Source organism: Globicephala melas, chromosome 11 (genome assembly GCF_963455315.2).
Source record: "Globicephala melas chromosome 11, mGloMel1.2, whole genome shotgun sequence".
NCBI lineage: Eukaryota > Metazoa > Chordata > Mammalia > Artiodactyla > Delphinidae > Globicephala > Globicephala melas.
In genome coordinates, this window is record NC_083324.2 from 48,710,601 (window position 1) to 48,738,186 (window position 27,586).

A 27,586-nucleotide genomic window follows, 5' to 3' on the forward strand; every position below is an offset into this window, starting at 1 on the left:
TTTTATCATTGTAAAAGTTAACGCACACACACAAAAAAGTGTATACATCAAAAAGAAAATTCTGATAAAACCAAAAGCCAAAAAACTTTCTTATCTTAGCATTACTGACACAGGACACACAGATTAAGACTAGCATACTTCGACAAAAACGTTCAGATTGGGCTAGAGCATGTAAAATATATCATCAAAAAAATTTCCCCACAGCACTAAGGAAATTGGTTGCCCGGTTTTTGTTTTTGCTTTTTAAGTAACACACGCTCACGTATCCAAAAAAAGAGAAAAAAACAGCACAAAGGGTATGCAAAGTAAGCCTCTCTCTAGAGGTACACCATACCCAGATCTTCAAGGGCAACCTATACCCAGTCTTTAAAAAATTCTAACACATTAAAAAACAAAAAAAAAAAAAACAAAAAAAAAAAACAAAAAAAATTCTAACAGTAGTGTCCCAAATACAATCCATATCTTCTTTTTCCTCTTACCATGTTTCAGAGATCAGAGAAAGTACTTTATTTTTCTTCATGGCATTTGTCACTCCCTGACCCCATGATATTTATTAACTTATTTATTAATAAATAAACTTATTTATTAATTGTCTGATCTCTCTCTCTTAATGTAAGCTCTATGTCTGTATGTTCTTTTCTGTATTCCTAACACCAAGAATAGCACCTGGGGTTTCCCTGGTGGTACAGTGGTTAAGAATCTGCCTGCCAATGCAGGGGACAGAGGTTCGAGCTCTGGTCCGGGAAGATCCCACATGCCACGGAGCAACTAAGCCGGTGTGCCACAACTACTGAGCCTGCGCTCTAGAGCCTGCGAGCCAAAACTACTGAAAGCTGTGTGCCTAGAGCCTGTGTTCTGCAACAAGAGAAGCCACCGCAATGAGAAGCACGTGCACTGCAACGAAGAGTAGTCCCCGCTCACCGCAAATAAAGAAAGCCTGCGCGCAGCAATAAAGACCCAACACAGCCAAAAATAAATAAATTAAAAAAAAAAAAAGAATAGCACCTGGCATACAGGACTCAAAATTTCTCGGATGAACGAATAAATGAATTATATCCCATATGTACTTATAGACTTACCTCATTTATTTTAACAGCTGCATAGTACCCTATTATCTGGACATACCATAATTGAGTTATCCTATCTTCTGCAGATAGGCCTTACGGTTGTTTTAGTTGGCGTTTCAAGAAGGGAAGTACCTTAAAGGTTTAGTCTAAAACCCTGATTTTATAGCTGAGGAAAGAGAAATTCAGAGGTGAAAGATCTTGCTGAAGCATGCATAACTGCTAAATGTCAGAGCTGAATCCAGACCTCAGTTTTGTGAATTTTTCGTATTATTTACCTGTATATACTGTCCAAATTACCACTGGGGGAAAAAAGTCACAGAAAAATTTAACTAAATGAAAATATACCCAGACTCCAACTCCTAGACCAACCCTCCCAGCCCAATCTAGAGAAGAGATTTGAAAACCTTCCTTAGTTAATTATTAAAACACAAAATGTCATTATTTCTGGCTCAGTTCAGATCACTTCACTCTAACTTCCTCATATTTGACAGTTTTTTCTGTTTTTTTATTACCCACATTTATTTGTGTTCATTTTCTGTCTCAGTAAACACCTTTTATTATAAGTACCAAATCAGAATATAAATACTATCTCAGACTTCAAATTCTTTTTGCTACTTCTTACTGTAATACTCTTAAAAAAAAGGAACTGATTTTAGTTCATTTTGACTTCTTTAAACCACATATGAAATGTTTTAAAACAGGCGATGACAACAGTTTTTAATATTGGCAGTTATTGCCATAGAAAGGAATTATCTTCCTCACATCTATACTAGTAAGATATATTGCCTAATATTTAATGTGTTATTCCTCAGAGTGAAAGAAATATCATATCTAAATAAACTGACTTATTTTCCTTAGAGTATCTTCCAACTCTCTTCTACTAATGAGTTAAAGAGAAAAACAAGCAGCATTCAGAAACATTCTTCCAGGTCCATTTGAAACCCTGTCTCTTATCCCACTCTCACACAAATGACCCCCAAACCCACCCAGTTTTTAATAGACAGTCACCTGAGAATAATCTTACATTTCAGAGGCTGCATCGCTGACCCAGTCCACTGCAGGACTGATTCTGTTGCTTTCGCTATCTCCTGACAGATCCCAACTGCAGCACCTGCCCAAGCTGATCGTGTGCCAAACTTCAGGGACTGTGGAGGTAGCAAAAATGCCTAGAGCCGCCCCACTGCAGGGACTTGGCCAGAGACTCTTCAGTGCTCACTTTGCAGGCTTGTGCTGCATTATACGCAGCCTTCCGTTTAGACGAAAAGCTAGTGGAAACCTGGTATTCTAAAAGCCCTGGGAGGTCTACATAGCTGCATTGCAACGACAAGCTAGTGTTCAAAATGATGACCAAAAGAGTCTGCCAGATCCTCAAAAGGCTCTTAAGTGGAATAAGATATAATCATGTTTAATATACTAAGGTATAAAAGAGGGAAATGTTGGTAAAAGGGTACAAACTTTCAGCTAGAAGATCAATAAGGTCTGAGGATCTAATGTAAAACATGGTGACTACAGCTGATTTTAAAAAATTGTTATATATGAATAACATGGAAAAAATAAATATGCAATAATATGAAAAACCAGAAAACAAAGGCTATATGTACTATATAGTCACACTTTTGTAAAACAAGCAAAGTAAACTGAGATAGAGAAAAATACGGAAAATAAGTCATCAAATTGCTTTAAAAAAAAGTGGCTAAACAAAATGGTAGACTAAAATATAAAACAACAACAACAAAACAGAAAGCAAGGCTTTTTTCCTTAGTAAAGCCCTCAGGACTTGCTCATGAATACTGACTACAGCCTACTATTCTCAAAAACTTTCAAGTAAATATTATGCCATTACACTCCTACATAATTAAATTGGTAATTTTCCAATCAAGAAAAGGGTCCCCTTGATAGCTAGAAATGGAAAGTTAGCTGATAGGCTTGTATCAATAATATTTCATATTTGTATTAATGCACAAAGAAGAGCACATGATGGCAAACTTTATTGCTTCTTTTAAGAATTTCAAATTATCAACTCGTAAACAAAGTCTTAAATATCATCTTTTCCATATTTCAGTGATAAATGCCTTTGCCTTATTTATGTCTGGGAAATCTGAAAATGCTTTGCTCTTGACATCAGAGTATAGATTGTTTCTCTTTAAATCTACACTCCTTATTTGTTGAAATTAGTACATGAGAAATATTTCTTAGAATACATATCTTGTCAAATCTTTGAAACCCTTGGTTTCTTCTTAAAAGAAAGATATTTCTTATTCTCTGATTAAGAGGCCCTTTGACCTTCATTTCAGCAAATGGCTACTTTGACAGATAATTTTATCCTACTAGAATGGTAAAATACAATTTGAACCTTTTTGAGTGGAAACAGAATTCTAGTTGTGAACACATTTTTTTTTTTTTTTTTTTTTTGGCTGTGTTGGGTCTTCGTTGCTACGCACGGGCTTTCCCTAGCTGTGGTGGGTGGGGGCTACTCTTTGTTGCGGTGCGCGGGCTTCTCATTGCGGTGGCTTCTCTTGATGCACAGCATGGGCTCTAGGTGCGCGGGCTTCAGTAGCTGTGGCTCGCGGGCTCTAGAGTGCAGGTTCAGTAGTTGTGGCGCACGGGCTTAGTTGCTCCGTGGCATGTGGGATCTTCCCGGACCAGGGCTCAAACCCGTGTCCCCTGCACTGGCAGGCAGACTCTTAACCACTGTGCCACCAGGGAAGCCCCGTGAACACATTTTAATATCATCATTTGAAAGAGCTGTTTGGAAACAAAGATGTATTTTATTCCAATTTTTTTTTGCTCTAGAGAGGGGTCCAACATATATTTTAGGCTTTGCCAAGAGGTAAAATTAAGGATATTATATAGGTACTTAGATAACCATTAAAAAACAAAGAAAACTTTGGCTGGTAGGCTATAAAATAACGGGGCTGGCCAGATTTGCCAACCATTGCTCTAGAGAAGCTTGTGCTTATGTTACAAGGTATACAGCATGACTCGATACACATATACACAGCCTATATACATGTATATCAAATCATCATGCTATATACCTTAAATATGTATACTTTTTATTTAAATATGTAGACAGATCAAAATAACTACCTGGCAAAAGAAAAGAGTTTTATTTAATTAGTAGAGGCAGTGGAAGACTAAAAAAAAACTATCAACCTTTTCACTCCTGTGTAGTTACTAAAATAAATTGCCAAGAAGTAAACGTAAGGAGGACATAGCCAGTAATTCAGACATCACATTAGATGCTAAAAGAGTTCAAAGTTTTTAAGAGAAAAGGTGTATACAATAAATTAAATTGTTTATATCTATGAAAAAACAGGTTACTAAGCAAATTAATAAAATGGGCAATATTTCAAGGGAAGGACTTGGGAGCCAGTCTTCTAACTTTGTGTGCAGAGAGACTGTTGATGTGACCAAGGTCAAGATGGGACTGTTGCTCAGCCAGCCAGCTTCGAGCGCCAACAATCTGGAATACTTAAGGACAGCACTCAAAATTGTTTTCTAGGATTAGTCATTCAGAAATAGCTATTTAAATACAATTGGTGACATGCTAAATATAAATAATTCTCTCTTCATTAAAAAACTGTCTAATTTTTTGTTAAGAAACCCTGACTCATCTGCTTCAAAGCGCTTGATAATTAGGACAGCGTTGGTCCAAGGGCAAACAACACTAATGCCAGTTACGGAGAGACGTCACAGACAGAAAATCAGGCTGTTACATACATCAGGCAGGTAGACATCTGCTGGTCTAGGTTCCTTCATTAAGGTAAATGCCTCAAGGCATTTCTACTGGACAGTCTTTCCTAAATTCAGTTCCCAATGAATGTGAAAGCAATAGATAGGCATTTCTTCAAAACAATGCCATAATCCAAATGTTCAAAATCTATTCAGATTCTTCCCAGTTACTATAAGTTAGTGACTCTTTGCTAAGTAGGATATTTTATTGTTCAACCTTCAAAGTTTACCTAAAAAATTTATAGATTCTCCAAAATGAAAAGGGAAAAAAATTTTTGACTCATCAGGAATATCTAAATATGGGTTAGGTATTAGATGGTTTTAAGGAGTTATTTTTCATTTCATTAGGTATGATAATGGCACAGTAAATAAAGAAAAAAGTTCTCAACTAGAGACGCATACTGAACTATTTATTGGGAAATGGCACGATGTATGGGATTTGCTTTAAAGTACTTCAGGAAAAAAAGGAGGGAAAGGGGAAGAAATAGATGAAACAAAATTGGCAAAATATTGATAATTGTTGGAGCTGCTGATGGGTTCTATGGGGGAAAATTTCCACAAGAAAAATGTTGTAAAAAATTGGAACATATCAATATATACATTTCAAAACAAAACAAATAACTGTATTTTATGCTAGTGTGCTGAAATAAATATTTCCTAGGCAGTAAATTAAGTGCCTCATTTAAAAATAGCTATTTTGTTAGCTGTTAGTCACAAGCCTGAGACAGTGAATCCCCATGCGCTGCACTCACGCTGGTCAGATCTGGGATGCTGACATCATCCATGTCGGAGACCACGCTCCCCCTACGATTGGAGCGACTAAAATAATCAGCTGCAGAAACCTTTCAGTCAGGAAAAAAATGAGATGCTTTAAAAGTTAAGAAGAGAGAGAAGAAAAAGATAAGAACATTGGCATATGGGGGAAATTTTTTTTTTTTGGTGTGTGATAAAGTATCATGAAATGAAATGAGGAAACTGCTGTGACTTACCTACTCAAGAAGGTGAGAAAGAAGTGTAAAGGTTTCCTAAATGACATCACAGCTCCCTAAAATAAGCTCTTATTCATCTTAGCTAGAGTCCTATGCTATAGAGATCATCCATGTACTGCCTGAGAACCAGCGTCACCCTCACCATGAGGGATTCTAGGATAGCATTTACCTAAAGCCTCTACTATATTTCACAAATGTATAATGCATTATAGCTATCAGCTCTGTTAAGCACATATATCTTGAATGTGGAACTATCTGTAGAATATTTACTGTGCCTTTTACCAATTTCCACAGTTTCCTCTTTTTCATATTCCTCAGGACCGAGAACTGTAGAACAAAATAATGAACAAACTACATTGGCCTCTTTCTGGTTCCCCAAACATACCCAGTGTCTTCCCACCTTCGTCGTTGGCACTGGCCTAGGAAGCTCTCCTCCCAGCTCTTCAAGCAGCTCTTCAAGCAGTTCAACTCTCAGCTCAAAGGTCAACTCCCTCGGAGAAGCCTTCTCTGATCACCCCATCCAAGGGTGATCTCTCTCTCTCTCTCTCTCTGCCACACACGCACGTGCACACACACGCGCGCGCACACACACACACACACACACCACTCAATGTCTTCTATAATATCACCTGCTTTTTCTCTTCACAGTCCCCGGGTTTACTTTCTCTTTTTTGTTCCTATCTTTATCAGTTTATTTTCTATTTCTTTCACCAGGATATAAGCTCCATGAAGTCAGAAATCTGGTCTATGTGGCTTACCACATTATTCCCAGCACTTAACATGGTCCCTCACATATAACAGGTACTCCCTCCATACACATTTGTTGAATTAATAAATAATGAATATTTTTTACCTCACTCATCAGCTGTTCTTTACCTCAGCTCTGTCTGATTCCCTTGCTCAAAAACTCTTCTCTTCCAGAAAGGAATCTGGAAGCCCATCCACAGAGATGCCTTCCTTAAGGCTTACAAATATGAAGTTTTGCTAAGAGCTGAGATAATCAAGCAATAGTATTCTTGTTCACAATAATACAACTTAGATTTAGATATAATAATATAACGGTACCCACTATCTCAGAATTTTGATAGCTATTTTCTATATAGTAATTCATTTAATCCATAATATTAAGCCTACCTACAAAGATAGTCATTACATGCCCATTGTACAAATAAAGAAATTGCCATTAACACAACTAACAGGTTGGAGAAATGGTTCAAGCCCAGGAATCATCATTTCAGAGCCCCTGCCCTTTCCACTCCATCACTTTCTGGGGTACTTTCAGGTGTCATGGACTGTTGTTTCTCCTGCAGCTCTGAATATGAGCATTAACTGGCTTGCCAATGGACCACAACTGTCTTAATTAGATCACTGGATTTCTGGCAACAAAGCTCACAAACTCTTGCTGTTCCCCTTTTCTATGAAAACTTTGTGTTTACAATCTTTCACAAAACATGACTTGTATTAAATGACCTTCTATTTTCTTAAAGGAATTATAGCCTCTTACTTATTGGGCTCTTTTGTTTTAGCTCTAAGCTGACACACCATCCTCACCAATGTAATTTTTGAATCAATTTTTAAGTATAGCAAAAATGTCATCAGCCCTCTGTAAAATTTCTTGCTTCATCAAAAGAATAACCTGAAATTATATAATTTGTATTCTAACATAGCTATTTGTTACCTCTATAATTGTAACTCTAGTTGAATTCTAAGACCAAAATTTTTAAATTTTGCCATCAGCAACTCAAAGTATTCATGGGTCTTAAAAGATGTATAAACTATGGTTAAATTTAAATACACAGCGAAGAAAACAACTAATTAATGGCAGCATGATTTCTAATCCATAGTAATGAGTTTTAAACAATGTGGAGGCATTAATTTTGCTTGAGAAATTTTTTGGTTTTGGTGAATTGTGCACGTACATGCACGTGCATAAAATAGCAACAAAAAATTAAAAGTGAAAATCTGTCAAGTACACAATGACTAGCACATAAGAGGTGTCACTACGAAAGCTTACATAGCCCACTAAGAAAATGTATTCTCAGGAATACATTTCTGAAGGCAAATTATTCATATAAACTGAATTTGAAGAAAACACTCATTTTGTCAAGTGCAAATTTCATTTTCCAACAGATTTCACATGATCACACAGTGTTGCAATTTTAAAACTCATCGTATGTGTTTGCATGCAAATCACGCTCACCACACTCTCCCTTCGCCCACGGCTGGCACGACCAGAAGAAGCAATGCTTGCAGTGTCATCGTCGATAAACTATAGATATTAAAAGCAGATAATGAAAAAGATGCAATTTCACTACAGGTCTTCCCTGACTGAAGGCACATGAGGTAAGGCTTTGGGAAGCACACAAACACTCTCCATGAGCGTAATAATTAGCACCATCTATTGTGCACCATTAAACCAAAAAGCTGTTTCAAGGCATAATGAACGATCATTAAAAACCAAAAGATATTTCCAAAAAGCACAAAGAATAAAATAGTACTTCATCTTTTATTTAAGTTAAATGAACGAAAAGTGGGGGGCATGACTCTACTGGCCAAAACCAGCCAGGGACTTCATGCTTTTTAAACCTCTAGGCTCTTTGGGGTCCTATCAGGAGTCAATAAATACATTTAATGTTTTAGTTTGGGAGAGAAAATAAAAGAATCTTCTTACGTGAAATAATATAAGTCAAAGACAGAATTTCCTACCGGCAAGGACACTGAAATGATGATTCTTACTGTCCTTTATTCATTCCTATGCAGCAGGTGGAGATATTTCTAATATCACCACACAGTTTTCTTCCTCTTTCACCAGCAGTGGAAGACTCATCTTCAATATATGTAGGTTGCCTCCATTCTGACATCACTAAGAAACCATTCTGGCATCACTGGGATAATACCTCTGAGCCCCCTTGCAAATGAAAGAGCATTTAGCCAGCACACACGGACAAGATTCTACACTTGACTGAAAATATTACCATAATTTTGTTTGCAAGGGACCATCACAGTTGGGACACTAAAAATGCTACCAGGCCCAAGAACTGCCAAGTGGAATTTTATTACCCGGTGGGTTAAAAGTAAACTTCCTCCTTATCTGAAAACGTACCTGTAATAACTTTTATCTCCTTAAACATCCGTGTAATAACTTTTTGTTAGCTATTAGAGTAGAATTCTTGATAAGTGCCACTTGGAAATGGCAGAAGAAATGAGCCAAACATATATGTAGAAGAAAGTCCATATATCTCACCTATTCCACTCCACAAAGTAACCTATGTTGACCATGAAGAAACTGCTTAATAATTTCTCCAATTTTGACACTGTCAAGAATAACAAGGTAGTTCCTAAAGTCATCATTTGTTATTGAAAATGTTAATTATTAGAGTTTTTTGGTGGGTAATATGGCAATATATAGCATAATTTAAATGTAAATACTCTGATTCCCATCATTTCATAATTAGCAATTTACCATGCAGATCTACTCATACAAGTCCACAAAAATATACCTGCATAAGCATGTTCATTGTACAAGTGTCTGTAGTAGCAAAACTCTGACAACCTAAATGTCCATCAAAACAGGAGCAATTTTTCAAATTTACAGCCCAGGCACTAATGGAATGATCCATTGCCATTAAAAAAAAATGTGCTGACATAAACCTATCTCCAAGAGGCACTCAGTGGAAACAGTAACGGACATGGTTTACTTTTTTAAATCTTTTAAATGTCAAAAAAAGAATGAAAAAAAAAAAAGACTGACAAAAAAATGAAATAGATCTTTATATACTGATTTGAAAAGATACTTTGAGTAAAGAAAACAAGTTGAAGAGCAGTATGTATACAAGTCATTTACCTACTGTTCAAATAAAGGACACTCATATATACATGAAATATCTCTGAAAGGATATACAAGAACAGAGGTTGCATTTGGGGAATGGATATAGGAGGAAAGGGTCAGAGAACTTTTATTTTGTACTTTCCTTAAGCTAATATTACATTTATAAATTTTTTAAAAAGTTTGCGGGCCTCTCACTGTTGTGGCCTCTCCCGTTGCGGAGCACAGGCTCCGGACGCGCAGGCTCAGCGGCCATAGCTCACGGGCCCAGCCGCTCCGCGGCATGTGGGATCTTCCCGGACTGGGGCACGAACCCGTGTCCCCTGCATCGGCAGGCGGACTCCCAACCACTGCGCCACCAGGGAAGCCCTGGAGCAATTTTTAAAAGCTGACTTATTTGATTTCTTCTCCTCCCACTCCACTGATTGACAGGCTGGTAAGCAAGTGAAATGGTTCAATGTAGGAAGTAGACATGAAAAGGAGGAAGGAAAAGGATAGGGCAACCAACTCATAGTCTAAATTATCACCACTGAGAAGACAAGAATTTCCACACAAATGACAGTTATATATAAATTTTTTAAAAATTCTAATGGCACTGGTTCCAGACTCATTTAAGAAATTACGTGCTTAAGTCACGTTCATACAGAAACCACCCGTTAGGACAAATTAGTTCTTGAGTTTGTGTACTGAAGCAAAATGATAATCCATGCACAACAGAGTGAAACACACCACATCCTCAATATTCTGAATGGTGAGTACAGATTAATGAAACAATCAAAAGTGTCTATAAAGCATGCAAAGAGACTAGACAGCTCACCACAGGACTGCTTCGGGCTGAACTTGTTCTTGATGAGTGAAAACTGTATTCAGATGGCTATAAAGTTTCCAAGAAGAAAGGTTTTACAATTAACGATCAGCTCCTTTTCCTGCTGGGAATACATCAGTGCCCCTGGACCTAACTCGCCCCTGGCTCTCAGGTGAAGATAACTGTTCCTCCCCGGCCTGAACTCTTCTTCACTCCCACCACCCTCACCATCCAGCAGCCCATGGCAGGAGGGAGAAGAAAGGCCCTGAGAAGCGCTGTTCCCAGCCTCTTCCTAAGGAACTAATGAGCCAGAAAAGAGGTTTCTCTACTTGTATTGCCTTCATGCTTTAAGCCACAGTTTCCAGCAGGTGCCTTCTCGCAGCTTGGGTGAGAGCCACCATTGTCAAGCTGATGGATCACAGCTTGTAGAGTAATTATAGGTCAGATTAAATGACTCTGTAAGTAAACTGTGCCCACCTACACACCACCCTCCTCACCACCTCCACCTGCTTAGACTTACAGTTCGAGAACCATAAGGGTTATATAATCCACCATCATACAACGACGCCTAAAGAACAAAGGAAATGCCATTTATCTATTCAGCATCAAAGTTATTTTGAAAATGACATAACTTCTTTGCAGTACCTAGTTCCAAAAGTTTTGAAGAATGGTGTTAACGTGTACAGCCTCCTGAGGTGGTAACACTCATTTATGTATGCATAAATTCCTGCGTTAGCCTCATTAAAACTTCAAACTCACACTTCATTTAAAAAGCACCACTGGTTACAGCACTGCCTTTCATCATCACGTTATGAAATTAGGAGAACATTTACGACTTTATTCTCTCAAAAGAGGAAATAAAACAGAAAAGAAAGTAAGGTACAGAAAAGAAAGTGAGGTACAGAAAGCATTTTGCCCACTGTTACGATAAAATTAAGTACAAAGCCTCAGGTTCCCAGTCCACTAGAACAGGCCACAAGACAACAAACAACAGCTTGAAAGCAACCAATTCCAACTCGCACATTACACAGAGCTACTGTTTTGTCTTTCTAGTCAGCTGGCTCCATTAGAGTCTAGTATTAACATGGCCAAGGCCACAGCTGTTCCCCCCCAAAATATGACACCCCATGCATGGGCAGCCATCTCACAAAAGTATGCAAGTGTAGTGCAACCCATGCAAGTCTACCTCCTCTACAGGAAGCCGATTCTAAGCAAGGGCCTACCAACAGCCAAGCAGTATCTACTGCTATGATATGCTCATTTTTGCTCCTCAAAAGTTTTGTATTTTAAGCACAGGCAGCACAGTCTGCAGTACACATAGCATTAAAGCCATGTGTCCTTGACTATTCTGGAGGAAAGATGGCAAGCCAGAGTCAGCACCGTGACAATGGCCCCACCAGGAGTACACACGTTGGAAGAGGAAAATACACACCAGACTGGCACTTCTCAGAAGACCAGAATTTGCAGTAGGGGAGGCCTATGGAGAAAGCACATGATTTAACCCAAAGAAAAGCAACTGATAGCTATGAAGGCACCATACTCCCCAGGAAGTACTAACCCTGTAGCTCTTAGATGTTGCCAGAGGGTCACTGTATAGGGAAGAAGACTGATAAGAAACAAAACAAAATAAAACAAAACAAGCAAAAAAAAAAAAAAAAAAAGGAAAAAAGAAAAGGAGAATCAGCCTCACCATCATGCAAGTAGAAGACAAATTTATTTTATACTCCATAATTCATTAGTAATTCTTGAGTGTTTAAGGCAGTTAAGTGACACACAATGTGAGAAAAACTTAATCATTAGAAATCTCTTTGAATACCAATTTTAAGGGATAAGAAAGAAAAACACTCAGAATAGTTTCCTATAAATGGGTAAGTCCTACTGGTCTTTGAACATTAGTGTTAGGAGATGGGATGGGCACCTAAGAAAACACTCAGGAAAAGAGGGCCATGGCACAGGGAGTGTGGCAAACAGTGTCCACATCCCAGTCCCCAGCAGCTCCTGCGACATCTAATGGGCTTATCCTGATTATTGGGGAACCAGGTAAATGAGCTCTGAGTTATTGCTATAAACACTCTCCCAAATAGATTAGAAAACGTGTATTTCACAACAAGCCATGGACCAAGTGCCTTACTTTAATTAGATAAATTGTACTGGTCACAATGAATCCACACACTAACAAGGCACAGCATTTTTAAAAAAGGAATTAAATCTTTTTCCTGATGTCATCTCAAGACACAATTTTCAGTTTTTTTCACCAAGCCCAATCAGACATGGAAAATAAGATACATAAATATCTAAGTTATGTTTTGACAACTGAATTATTTCAAATGCACTATGCACTATATATTTAAACATGTGTTTTAAATGTATGATGTGCCAAATGCCTTGTAAAAACAAGAGATTCTAACATTAAATATAATTACATTCTTCTCATCCCACGTACAGTTTAAATTTTCACATGTATATTTTTAATAAAAGGGCATACACTGTGATATGTACTGATGCCTACAACTTATTTTGAAATGCATCCCCCCAAAAAGATGGACTGATGGATGGATAGAGGGACAGCTGGACAGATAATTACATGATAAAGGAAATATAGTAAAATATCAATTGTAGAATCTGAGTGGTAGGTACGCAGGTGGCTACTATAAAATTCTTTGAACTTTTTTTATATGTTAAATATTTTTCATTAAAAAAACTGGAAAAAAATGGTACTCATTTTAAATATGGTGATTCAATAGTTCCCATTATTTAAAGATACACTCACACAGACTATGTGAATTCAGTTACCACAAACTAGTATATACACAGCCATTCACAGATTAGTTCTAACTAGTCAAAATGCAACAGGGGATTAGAAATGTGTTGAAGTCGGATAAAACACACGAAGCCAAAAAACTTGTGACAAACCCGAGTATAGTAGGCAGAAGTGGGTTTGCTATGTCTAAGACTGCTATAGTTTCTCTGGTCAAAGTAGAGGCCACTCTGCAAAAAGCAAAATTAAACACATTTTTCTTAGGTTAAATGCTGTTAACCTAAAAACATAGAGGCAAAATCGGATATTGCCAAAACCCTTCTGCTCCAAAACAATGATTTTAAAGCATTGAATCATATTAGGTGAAAGTGAAAATAACAACTATTTCAGGTCTCTCAAAAAAGATTAATATTTAAAAAATATTAATATTAAAATATTAACTATTTTCAAACCAAGTCATTGCTAATTTTTTTTTTTTTACTTTAAAAACAAGAGTATAAACTCTCAGACAAAATGGAATGGAAATAATAAATGATTTATTCTCATGTCATACTTAGGAATGTCCTTGAAAAACCCAGGATGAATGAATAATTACCTTTTATAATCTATTTAGCAATGCCACAGAAATCATTAAAGTTATTTTTTCAAAACTCCTGGCCCTGCCCGAGGCACCAGGACTCACCTCTCCCCAGAGCTCCCAACACTGCCCCCACCAGGGCATCTCACTAATATCCTCTCCATTTCATTCTCTCCCCCTTCCTCACTGCTACCAGCCAAAGCCTCCCAACCCTCTCTCCACCCCACCAATGGTCAGAACCCTGCCCATGGGAACCTTGAGTTAGCAGGGAGCTTAGGACTGTACTTCCTCTGCCAGTGCTGTAGCAACCTGACAGGAAAGAGGTGTTCCTAGCACCCCAAATGGGCATTCTAGACATTTTTTCCTCCACAGAAATGTTTAGCAAGGTCTGCTGGAATGGAGAGCACTATTAGTTCCATAGTTTAATTACGTTATTGGTTGAAGAGTCTTCTGCAAGACAGCATGGGAACTCTGCCATTGTGTACTTTATTGTTTCTACCAGAAAATTAATTTCAAGTTCCCAAAATTATAAAATCTATAAAAACAATCATTCAGAATGAAACCTATATGTGACTTTGGTACTACTTATAATACCACAACTAAATCAATTCAAATTTCTAAAATAGGTATAAGAATCTCACTAAGCCTATTCTTAAGGTATAGTCCTCCAAAGGACAGTTCATACATGAAAATACATTGTTAATGAACTTCGTGGGACACTTTCCTAATGCTAGCCACTAGAGTTAGATATATTAACTTGATATTAAATCTTGTAAATGAAAACAAAATTATTTTTAAATAAGTTCTGATAAGTCATGTTTCAGTATATTATCAAGTTTCAATAATGCCTTAAGAGCACACCAGTGCAGTCATAATTCTTCAGTTCTGTAAAAGTAATCAGTGAATTTTACAGCCACACAAAATACTGTGATATGAGACACAACAGAACTAACCAGTGGGTCTTTATGAGAACCAGAAGATCTCTTCTTCATTCCATCAGAGTGACTGTCAGAATGATTCTGGAAGTAAATATTGAATACAAGGATCATATAGTGAAGTTTAAAAATAATTTAATAAAATTCATCTTAAAATCATACACAGAACGATCCACCTGAGATAGAGTAACCTACAGGCACTCTATTTCCCACCTGTTAGTAAATGATTCACTGCCCTTGACTGGCTAAGACACACAGCCTCTCTACACACCTGCATTCCCCCTCACCTCCCCTGTGCCATCCAGCTCAGTGTCTAGTCAACTAAAAACTTAATTAGGACTCAGAGCCAGGCAGGATATTTGTGGGGACCCTCACCCCACACCTCATTTGAGCCCCTGCCCATGGGACTATCTTCTTTAAAAAGGTATGAGTGACAAGAGAGTCTACTTCCTTCCACAGTCCTCCTTACCTAAAGGCCAAAAAGCAATCCCGTTCATCAATCAAAACAAGATTGAGAACAGAAAACATAACATTGTACTGCCCAAGACAGTCAGTCCTCTTAACCCAAGTTAGTGGTCCCACAGCATGTGCTGCTCAGAGGAAAGCAGCCAACATGGTATGTATGGATTTTCTTGAGTAGCAGCAGCATCATTAGACAATAATCTGACATCTGAGTCCTTTGAAGATAGCACCATCTCAACACATAATTTCTCCTAGGAGTACAGAGCCAAGTGTATGTGAGGGGATAGAGGACAGCAATACTACTAAACTGGTCCATTGGTAGACAAGAAGTCCAATCTAGGTATGCACCGTTGGCCTGTAATGAGGAGGTGCAGCTAGAAGGGTCCTAGCTATTAACAGTCTGCTCTACGCAAATCATCTGAAGCATGCACAGCTAGATCCTGAATCAGTAATTATACACTCATTTTTCTTTTTAGAATATGCATATCTTTCCTTTTATATATTACCCTGAACATTTAAGAGCTGCTGATATAGTCTAGCAACTCAGGCAATCTATTGACATATTAACCCAAGAAAAACATGCGATAACTAAACTTCCTTGGCCAAAATGACATACCATAAAAAAACCAAATCAAGCAAAAAATGAGTGGATGTAACTGATGCTTCAGTTGTCATCTGTCACTGCTGGATGCTTTCACACCTGCTGGCTTGTGACACAGAACATGAAACACAGTAGGGCCTGTGCTGCCTTAGTTCAGTATGTATAAAAACACTGCTGGAAACATGTCTTCCAGGTCAATGAGTATGTGTCAGCTGGGTGGCTCATTAGTTTAAGAAAAGATACTACTGCCAATCTTAGTCCTGAATAGGGAAGCAAATAATTTTTATCTGATCCTGATATTCTAAAAGACAACGTTATTCAAGTGCTAAATTATGCCACAATTGCACAACACTAGATTTTGCTTTGTTAGTCATACATTTCCCCCAAACATCATAACAAACCTATGAAAAAGTCATAATCTATGATTAGCATCATCAGGTGTTTATAAAGTAAAACTCTACATTTAACATGAAGTTATGCACTACATACTAATGATGAAAGTCTTGACGATGTATCCTTGAAAGCATCATACTGGATTTCAGGAAAAGGTGAAAGTTGGTTGTATTTCCAAAATCAGAAATATAAGGAGGGGAAAAAGTAACATTCATAAAATTATTAAAAATCCAGCAGTATTTTAAAAGCCCAAAATTATTAAACACAAAGGCTGTGACATTTGAATTAAAGAATATTCTTCCCCCTCATTCTTTCCTAGTATAGGTGATTGCTAAACTATACGTACAGCAAAAACTGCATGTTCTCTTTCAGAAACAGAATTTATAATCAGTAATGGTGAGATGATTCATCCCAGTACACTATAGCACAAAACACCCAAGGAAGCCTTTAAATGCAGGAATTAAGCATTCTGAAGTCAAAAGATGTTTTACTTTTTCTTATTGTGTCTGTCACCATCGTTTTCCATTATTTGAAACATGGCAAAAGCAAGGCATGGAGAGGCAATGAAGCAGGATCACATAACTAGTATAATAAAGCTTACAAAAAAAACAAAAACAAAAAGCAAACAAGCAAAAAAACAATTGCGGCATCAAAAGGGGGAGAGTTCTCTTATATCTGCTTGTGCACACACCTGAAAAACTTCCTTCCTCAAGAACTTTCTCTATGAAAAACTGAACAAAACTAGAAACTTGGCCAGAGTAAAGTGTGGATTACATACATTTATGACAAGACCAGAAAAACCACATTTCACGTAGGGTCTTTACAAAAATAATATGTGTAACACCACATTTCAAATCCAAGAAACTGAACTAAATAGTAACTAACTACTCAGATTTGTGGTTTCCTAACTTTATTTTTTAAGCATTCTAGCTCAGATTTTTTTAAGCAATCTGACCCAGAAGAGCAATGTACAAAACAATAAAACAATGCATAAAACAAAAGCAATAAACAAGTTCCTCAGGTAGTTTGGTAAAAATATCTTTCTTTGGCAACTTTTATACCCATTTAGGATTCTAGGGAACACTATTCAAGAACCTGATCTAAAGTAATGTTTTCCTAAGTGTGGACTGCAACTCATTAGTAGTTCATAAAATCAATTTATGGGTTCAACCAGCATTAAAAAAAAATAAAATAGAAGAGAAAATACTAGAGTTTATCATGTACAGTAAGAGTAAATACTATTTTGTGAAACTTCTGTTTCTATAATATATTTTATATACTTATATACATACAAACACACAGGCATATGTCTGCATATGTATACTGGATTTTGGTGTAAAATGCATTCCTTTTATAGAGGTTGCAATTTTAAAAAGCTTAAAATACACTAGAAGATCAAATTATATAGTGTAGTTCTAATAAAGCACTAAAATAATAGTTCAGATAGAACAAAGGCCTTCCCTTCATGCCCAATGAGATGGTCATGTACAAAAGATATTGCAGGACCCCCCGAAAATATACTTCATAAGTATAAGGCTAAGTGGTATAATTTTACCACCAGTGTAAATTCAGTGAAAATGATATTGCAATAAATACTAGAAAGTGCTGGAGCAAAATATCTGCATTTGCATGCTTTTCTTATATTATCTTGAAAACAGAATATAAAGAGTGTTATTACATGTGTAAAAAAAATCTTGTTTATCCAGAATTTTCTAAAATGCCTAAGGGTGTGCCTTTGGTGGTAAATGATGTGTAATGGTAAAATGTCACTGTGGTGAATAACATTTCACTGAAAATAAAGTTCCTTCTCTATGGAAGTTTCACTTAACGTCTTTTCTCAGTTAACAAAATATCTTTTTTGTTTAAAAAAAACCCCATGACCAAAACATGTATTTCTCAAGTCACACATTCTTGCATATAAACTATTCCATTCTCCCAACCAGATAAGTTCATTGACGGGATCAGTCATGTCTTATTAGTTCTTCTCATCCTCCCTGTAACACGAATGGCCTTTTGCAAAAGCTTAAGATTTAACAAGTTGAACTGAAATTGACCTATTTTGATTTTCCTTTTCCAAAATACAATGCAGAGCTCATATAGTTTAATTAATTAATTTATTTGGCCATGCTACACCGCTTGTGGGATCCTAATTCCCCAACCAGGGATTGAACCCAGGCCCTGGCATTGGAAGAGCGGAGTCCTAACCACTGGACCGCTCAGGTAGTTTTAAAAATTGCTGAATCTGGTAGAAAAAATCCATAACTTGGACAACCCACTTGCTACTAGAACAACTGAGTAAACAAAAAGAATCCTCCAATATGTGCCAGTTGGTATTTATGTTATTTAAAAACAAATGATTCATCAAAGGAGGGAGAACTGAAAATATTAAGGGCTCTAGCTAAATAAAATGTTTCCAAACTTGCTATTATAATCTATTCAAAAATGTTTCTTTTAACACTCAGAAAAAGTTACCTCAAACTTTTCATTTGGAAATTAAATTTTTAAAAAGTACAGAAAACAGGTTGTAGAAACAAAGTTCAGCAGGTGTTCATTTCTGTTAGAATGGACCTATTTCTCAAGCCCCCAGGACTCTGAGAGTCAACAGTGAACGCACAATACTAACACGGCACATTTCTCTGGGCTACACACCATGATGCCTTTCCTTTTGGGTGTACTGGCTCTGCTCCAATGTGTCCCCATTACGTCCTTCGATGGGTTCTTCCATGGAATTAAACAGTGTAGGAGTAAGTGACAAAACACAAATTGCAAGCATATTAAAATTAACTTCATAAAAATTATACTAAGGCAACTGATATATAAATAGGAACTGATAAAAAAAACAGTAAAAATCTCCACCAATTAAAACTGCAATGTATCTCTACCACTCTGATTCAAGATCACCTCATCTTCTAATTTTGGATCTCTTCCTTATAGTCTTCTTGTATTTCACTGTATAAAGCAGTGACCAAGCACTTTGTAAGATTTTTTTTTTTTAAGGTAGATGTTTTTTAAAGAAACAGATTGTTTCAGTTCTAGACTCAGGGCTTTGATTTAATCTTCCTTCCCCAAACCCACCATTCAGTCTTGAACTATCTTTGCTCTTTCTATTTTTATGGAGAATGTCTATAACACTGTTACCATCTCCAGCCCAAATAGCTTCTGGCAGGACACCTTTCAAGAAAGCAGTACCTGCAAGTTAACTGGACAAAAGGAAAGATCAAAGTCCTAAGAATGTGGCATAAAACCATAAATACATCTGCCTCATATCCAGGTACATATATCTAATGTTCATATATCAAATACAAGGTCCAAAAGTCTTAGACATTTTAATATACAGCTCATAAGTTAAAAAAAAAAAACTGGCGGAGAAATACCAACCCCCCCCCAAATAATATAGCAAATCCCAATAAAATTTAGGTCAGTGTTTTAAACCATCACAATTATTTTTACAGAGAACAAAAGTTGTCTACATATTTATTCAGTTTAATGTAGATGGTAAAGTTACTTTAAAAAGCAAATAATCTGATGCAAACTTAGAACTCCCAATATTATCTAGTTAAGAGAAAAAAGAAAAAAACTCTTATCTCAATTACATTTCTTTTAAACTATGTTATCAGTGAGCTTTCATTTCAAATCAGACATTTCCAGGAAAGTCTAAATATTTTAAATGTGCTAAATGTACACTCACACACAGTAAAGTTCCAAAGTCTCCTCTACAGGGTAAAATTTTTTGTTAATCTTTAAGTTTGCATACTGATTTTTTTAATTAGGAGCTTTACTCTTTTTCCCATAACAGCAAATTTTCATAATTACCATAATGAAATAAAATACTGTGAGAGTTCTAGTTATATCTTAAATTTATTTAATGATATAATTTCCATGAAATGAAAATCAACCTCATTACTTTATAGACACCCTGGATAAACAATTCCTTATTTATTTAATTGCAGATTTCTTTTCTGTTTGTTTACAGATGTTTTAAAGGCCCCTAAATTAGGTTGAACTTGGATGGTTTTACCATTAGGTTAAACTAATATATAATCAAGTTTTCCATACAAATTTACAAATAATTTGCTTGATAAAAACTGTGTGAAACTTCACACTATGAACATTACAATGAAAAGTAAAGGGAAAACTCATACGTTTTTTTGAAAAGAGGAAAGATGGGATTATTTTCAAAGCCCTTAAGGCTCAACTTTTAAGCTTCTGTTGACTAACTCCCTGTGAGAAAAAAAACAATATCTCCAGGGAGGAGCATGACAAGTTTTTCTTAAAGTATTTCTCAGCAAGATCAGCTTGGTGCTTTGTAACCACCTAGAGGGGTGGGAGGGAGATGTAAGAGGGAGGAGATAAGGGGATATATGTTTATGTATAGCTGATTCACTTTGGGGTTTTTTTTGTTTGTTTTGAGGTACACGGGCCTCTCACTGTTGTGGCCTCTCCCGCTGCGGAGCACAGGTTCCGGACGCGCAGGCTCAGCGGCCATGGCTCACAGGCTCAGCCGCTCCGCGGCATGTGGGATCTTCCTGGACTGGGGCATGAACCTGTGTCCCCTGCATCGGCAGGCGGACTCTCAACCACTGCGCCACCAGGGAAGCCCTGATTCACTTTGTTATAAAGCAGAAACTAACACACCACTGTAAAGCAATTACACTCCAATAAAGATGTTAAAAAAAAATAAAACAAAACAAAAACAAACAAAAAAAAGTATTTCCCCTGCAAAATCATTCTTAAACTACTGATTAGATTTCTATAAAGGCTTTTTAATATTCTTATAAATCTAAATTTTTATAATTAACCAAAATACTTATGATTCAAGAATTAGTTTACTAACTTATTCTAAAAAGACAGTAGATTACATTCACCAATAAGAAATATAACCAGAGTAAAAGACTATTTAAGAATACAAACACATCAATAATTAGTATACCAGAACACACTCAGTTTAATATAGTGTATTTTTATACGTTATACAAGATAGGAAGAAAACTAGACCTGGGGAGAATTAACAAATATAGACCTTAGCAAGAAAGATAATTTTACTGATGAAAAATCTAGATGTAAGTACATATACAATATTATCAATGTGTAAATTAAAAAAGCATTGCTCTAAGGTTTAAAGCACAATTCTTTAAGAAGAGACTCAGTTTCCTGGCACAATATGCAAGCCTTTGATGAGCGATTTCTCATTTATCTTGATTTACAATGATGTACGCTAAAAACCTGAGACAAACTACAAAATGTTAATCAAAATGTTGAAGCATGATAATTTCTAAAAGTATGATAAGACAGGCATTTTTAAAATCAGAAGCGCAATTTTCCCACTGACTAAAACTATAATTAGTCACCCAAGCTCCAAAATAATAAATTTTATTTAATAAATTGTCATTTTAAAAAATATGAAAGTAGGAAAAATCTGAAAGCTAGAACCATGCCGATGTTATTCTATAAAATTAACCTTATTATGTTGTGATGGTTTTCCAAAATCAAAGGTCCTTTTATAGAAAGTGAATATATATGTTAATAGATGAAAATATTCATGATTTTAGAACTGATTTACTTACAGCAATAATTTGAAAGCATCATTTTCCAATGAAATAGCTTTGCCAATATTTCTGTGTTTTAAAGAAAGGCAGGGGCTTCCCTGGTGGCGCAGTGGTTGAGAGTCTGCCTGCCGATGCGGGGGACACGGGTTCATGCCCTGGTCTGGGAAGATCCCACATGCCGCGGAGCGGCTGGGCCCGTGAGCCACGGCTGCTGAGCCTGCGCGTCTGGAGCCTGTGCTCCGCAACGGGAGAGGCCACAACAGTGAGAGGCCTGTGTACCACAAAAAAAAAAAAAAAAAAAAGGCAAAGGGATAGCTTTGCTATGGGGGTGTAAACAACTTAAAATACCAACCCTGTGACTGCCAAGACTTCGAATGGACAACGCATCCTCAACTCCCTGATAAAAATAAAAACAAACATAGTAAAGGTGTGTGAGTGACTATGGCAAGTTGATGAGGAAAAGTATTAGAGGCAAGTTTGTAGGTTATTACAAACCAGAGAAGGACGATGATGACTGGACCGGTGGGAATACTTGGCCCTTTCCAACTCATCCTGGGAAAGGAGAAAGTACATGGAGAGTTAATCACTCAGCTGACGGCTGTTGGTCAGAACAGCTGAGCACAGCAGCACCTTCCCCACAGCAGGCGGTAGGGACAGCTCAGCCTCAAAAGCTGGGTTTGGGGCTGCCATGTCCCTCAGTTGGAAAGAAAGTAGAAATAATCTTGGCAGTGTTTTTATTTGAACAAGTGTGTGTGTGTATCTATCATGTATCTGTCTGTCTGTCTGTCTATCTATATCTATCTATCTATCTATCTATCTATGGATAGATAGATAGATAGATCTGACCACTTATAGAAGGTACTCTATATATGACCAAGGGAGTTCAATGTACCAAGATAAAAATAAGCAAGTATACTTAAACAGAAATTGAGGTCAGCATTAAAAGCAGACTGTGATCTATTTTTTCATTATGATGTTTACCCAAGGCAGGAAGAAATGTTTATTTTATTACAGATGTGGTTTAAGGTGACAATGTGTTGCTTTAAAAAGATTTGGGTTATAATTTTGTGCTCATCGCAAAAAAAGTTTTTTCTTTTTCTTTTACCACTCTAACTGGAAAAGAAGAGAACAACTAAATGAAATAGCCCCTGACTGTGTGTTGTTAATATGAAAAACTACTTAAAATTAGAAGAAAACGAATAAATATTTCAGAATTGATAAAGTTACTCAAAGTTATGCCTTATGAAGATTGTTAAAAAAAACAAAAAACCTCCAAACAGTTGACTAATTAAACGTAATTCTAAACTTTTCCATATTCAGCTATTAGCACTGGAGCATTAAGTAGAGTCGTGAAATTAAATGACTAGTCCCTAGAACCTAATCAAGTGTAAGAAACTTCTGATCAGAATTTCAAAGTCCCAAGTGTTAAAGTAATTTGCATTGACAAAGAATCTACACAAAACTGTCCAGCTGAGTTCATAGCTAATCAACACTGCTTTTTCCAAAATGCATCAATCCTTCAACACCCCATGACGATACGGCACTATCATCATGCAGGCAGAGCAGACGGCTATGCCTGACCATTCATCTCAAATCCAGAAACAGTAATTCAACTGAAACACCACAATTTAATATTTTATTTTGGTCATGATCTTTGAATACAAGTCCAAAAAACTCTTGGTTGTCATGTGCTGTGTACATTGATGCATTTGATCAAATCTGTTCAGAAGTCGGTTTATAAGCACCAGTATGATTCAATAATTCAATATCCAATATGGTGTTCTGATTTTTAGGAATTCATCACCGATTCACATTTTTGTTATGTAATAGACACATGTAATCTGTAAGGAGCCAAGCAAATTTCTTCCCTTTCTTTGATTATCAGGTGATATACCACAAAAGTTTGGGGAGCATGTGTGTTAGCCCAGCAGAGTAGGTACAGCTTATTAAGTGGTAACCAGTTCTAGGCTAGTTAGCTTGGTTAGTATAAAGAGTCTTGTGCTACACAGGCAAGTTAATTCTACATGCCCCCTCCCAGTATTATTTGGGGTACTAGGGTGACATACATGGTTTAATGCTCAATCTTTATTCTACCCTTTCTTTTCATTCCACCTACTACACAAGAGCACTCTAAAAAACCCGCCTCTACACATGAAAAGATACTCAACATCATTAATTATTAGAGAAATGCAAATCAAAACTACAATGAGGTATCACCTCACATCAGTCAGAATGGCCATCATCAAAAAATCTACAAACAATAAATGCTGGAGAGGGTGTGGAGAAAAGGAAACCCTTTTGCACTATTGGTGCCAATGTAAATTGATACAGCCACTATGGAGAACAGTATGGAAGTTCCTTAAAAAACTAAAAATAGAACTACCACATTACCCAGCAATCCCACTACTGGGGATATACCCTGAGAAAACCATAATTCAAAAGGACACATGTACCACAGCGTTCACTGCTACAGTATTTACAACAGCCAGGACATGGAAGCAACCTAAATGTCCATTGACAGATGAATGGATAAAGATGTGGTACAATGGAATATCACCCAGCCATAAAAAGGAAAGAAACGGGGTCATTTGTAGAGATGTGGATGGACCTAGAGTCTGTCATGCAGAGTGAAGTAAGCCAGAAAGAGAAAAACAAATATCGTACATTAATGCATATATATGGAATCTAGAAAAATCGTACAGATGAACCTATTTGCAGGGCAGGAATAGAAATGCAGACGTAGAGAACGGACATGTGGACACAGTGCGGGAAGGGGAGGGTGGGACAAATTGGGAGATTAGGTTTGACATAAATACACTACCATGTGTAAAACAGATAGCTAGTGGGAACCTGCTGTATAGCTCAGGGAGCTCAGCTTGGTGCTCTGCAACGACCTAGATGGGTAGGATGGGTGGGGGAAGGGGGAGAGGGAGGTCCAAGAGGGAGGGGATATAGGTATACATATAACTGATTCACTTAATTGTACAGCAGAAACTAACACAACATTGTAAAGCAATTTTACTCCAATAAAAAATTAATTAAAAAGAAATTAAAAACCTGCCTCTAAAGAGCACAGCCCATTAAAGATGCAGCAGACAGATGAATTCATATTTATTCTTAATTATACCTATTATAAAAATAATCCTAAATAACAATATCTTATTAAGTATTGATATACCCCTAGATTCACACAGCTTTCTTTTTAGCCCCATTTGAAAAAAATGGCCTAAAAGGAGTTCAGAAGAACTACAGAATAAAATGTAAACCCATACAAGCTGGTTAATTTAAACTGAGAGAATACAGTTTATTCCATAGTCATAAACGACCCCTTAAACAACCACTATCCAACAGGACTTTCTGTGACAATGGAAATGCTCTATGTTTGTGCTGTCTAGTATGGTAGCCACTAGCCACATGTGGCTACTGAGCACTTGAACTGCTAGAAGTACAACTGAGGAGTGAAATTTTTTACTTTAATCAATTTAAATCCAAATCTAATTATCCACATATGGCTAGTGGCAACCATACAAACAGTAAGGGAAGCTCAAAGCAAATTCTCATTACACCAAAAAAGACTCAAAGCACACATTTTACTAAGAGTCTGCCATGGAGCGCTACTCTTCTACAGAAAGGCAGGTATTCAGGTAGTCTTAAATTACTCCCTCTACCTGGAATACTTTTGCGCAGTGGCAAATAGGAAGAAACAGAAGGAAACCCTTGTATAAAAGAAAAGACCCTAGCACCAACTCTAGAATTATTTTTAACAGCTAGAGGATTCTTAAAGATCATCTAGTCTGGGCTTCCCTGGTGGCACAGTGGTTGAGAGTCCGCCTGCCGATGCAGGGGACACGGGTTCGTGCCCGGGTCCGGGAAGATCCCACATGCGGCAGAGCGGCTGGGCCTGTGAGCCACGGCCGCTGAGCCTGCGCGTCCGGAGCCTGTGCTCCGCAATGGGAGAGGCCACAACAGTGAGAGGCCCGCGTACCAAAAAAAAAAAAAAAAAAAGATCATCTAGTCTGATCCCTTCATTTTACAGTACAAAAAACCCTGCAGCACAAAAAGATTAGGAATCAACAAAGTCAGAAAGCTGGGATCAGCATTCATATCTTCTAACTCACCAGACCATTGAACCTATACCGGCTAAATCCAGACTGATTACATAGAAAGAACATGAAGAAAATGGCAAGGTATCCCGGTTTTTACTCAGAGCTTTCTCCTCCTCTGGAATACAAAAAAAGAAAAAAAAAAAAAAGCTTCCTTTTGCAGGTATTTCTGGGATAGTATTGAAACTGCCAATTGGCTTTTCTTGAATTACTAGCATCAGAAAGCCAATAGAAAAAAATTCAGCAAACTGTGTTCTTAGGTACCAATTACAAGGCAGAGTATCCCTCTCTTCCACATCAGGAAAACAAAACATTTTCATTGTCCTGTGAGTCTCCTTATTAGTTTAAAGGATCCAAAGCTGAACGAACAGGACAATGCCTTTAAAGATGGATATTTATCGTTAAAGCTTTCTGGAAAATTATGTTTTGATACATTCAAGTTAAATTAATGGAAATAAAACATATTGTTTTTTTTTTTTTTTCGCGGTACGCGGGCATCTCACTGTCGTGGTCTCTCCCGTTGCGGAGCACAAGCTCCGGACGTGCAGGCCCAGCGGCCGTGGCTCACGGGCCCAGCCGCTCTGCGGCACGTGGGACCCTCCTGGACCGGGGCACGGACCCGTGTCCCCTGCATCGGCAGGAGGACTCCCAACCACTGCACCACCAGGGAAACCCCATATTCTGTTTTTAAAAGTTCACTTGGAGTGAGGATGAAGTGGTTTTATTAAAAAAAAAAAAAAAAGCCCACAACCCTGTGAATACACCTGGCCATCTTCTCTGACAACAAATACTTAATTCAAGGCTGCAGCCATTCCCTCAGTTTTAAATTAGGAAACTTGAGAAACTGCATTTACTCTTTCAGGTCACCAACACGCCACTGCTTCAGACATCCAGTTTATAAACAGAAGCACTGGCTAACCTAAGACCAATTGGAAGCCCGGAGAGACATAGGCCCTTTTCTTCTTGGTCCTTCTACCTCCCGCTCCATTACTAGCACATGGGGCACCCTCTCATCCCTTAGAATTCTGTGTCTGTCACAACGAAGCAAGTTGTTTACTTCACCAATCCTTTATCACCTATCTATAAAATGGAGATAATGTACCTATCTTATAATGGGGAACGAGCACATATATAAAAAGCATGAGCACAGTGCTGGCACACAGATATGCACTCAACAATAGCTTCATTCCTGAGCCTCACGCCCTTGGGTTCCCTATTCACATCCCAACAGCCTACCCCCAGACGAAAAAGTAATAAAATTAGGAGAAATTATTAATATAGGAAGATTCTCCCTTCTAATAACTGACAATCCAATTGTTTGTATATACATTATTTCATTATAAATTTATTAGTAATTTATATTTTATATTGTGACTATCACATGCCAACTTATACTATAAGCTCATAGACAGAAAGCAGCCAGAGAGACAAGGATAAGGTAAGAAGTGAGAGGAAAAATCAGTTTTAAAGCAGTAAAAGCAAGTGTCAGAAGGTGTTAGAGTGTTAATTATTTCCATCCGAAACTAAACCCCACCTTCCCTGCATGTCCAAATCCTACCTATTACTGAAGACTTGGGTTAGTTGCCACCTGCATTTTAAGCCTCTAACCCCCTTCCATGAAAATCTAGCATGTTCACTGCCTGACCTGCACACCTTTCACAGAGATAAAAAATATGTTTATTTTCATGGCCTTTAAACATAGGAATCACATATTAAACTTCTAACTTAGACTTTTCTTCTCATTTAATGTTTTGGTCTGCCCTAAGACATTAAACTCTTAGGCAATTTA

At 37.2% G+C, this 27,586-nt stretch overlaps 1 protein-coding gene across 15 annotated transcripts in view; it reads right to left on the minus strand.

Annotated features, from left to right (window-relative positions):
• The window catches only part of LRRFIP2 (LRR binding FLII interacting protein 2), a 119,299-nt gene that overhangs the window by 50,307 nt on the left and 41,406 nt on the right, over nt 1–27,586 (minus strand). For 7 of the 15 annotated variants that reach the window (XM_060308540.2, XM_060308550.2, XM_060308537.2 and 4 more), the window contains one exon: nt 14,711–14,776. The exons of 6 other annotated variants lie outside the window; for them this stretch is intronic. In XM_060308540.2, coding sequence (XP_060164523.1) covers nt 14,711–14,776 — 66 coding nt within the window. Of the gene's footprint in view, nt 1–5,554; nt 5,645–7,991; nt 8,052–14,710; nt 14,777–16,244; nt 16,287–18,797; nt 18,810–27,586 lie in introns of those variants that run through there. 2 more of the 15 variants (XM_060308542.2, XM_060308547.2) reach the window with 2 other exon arrangements.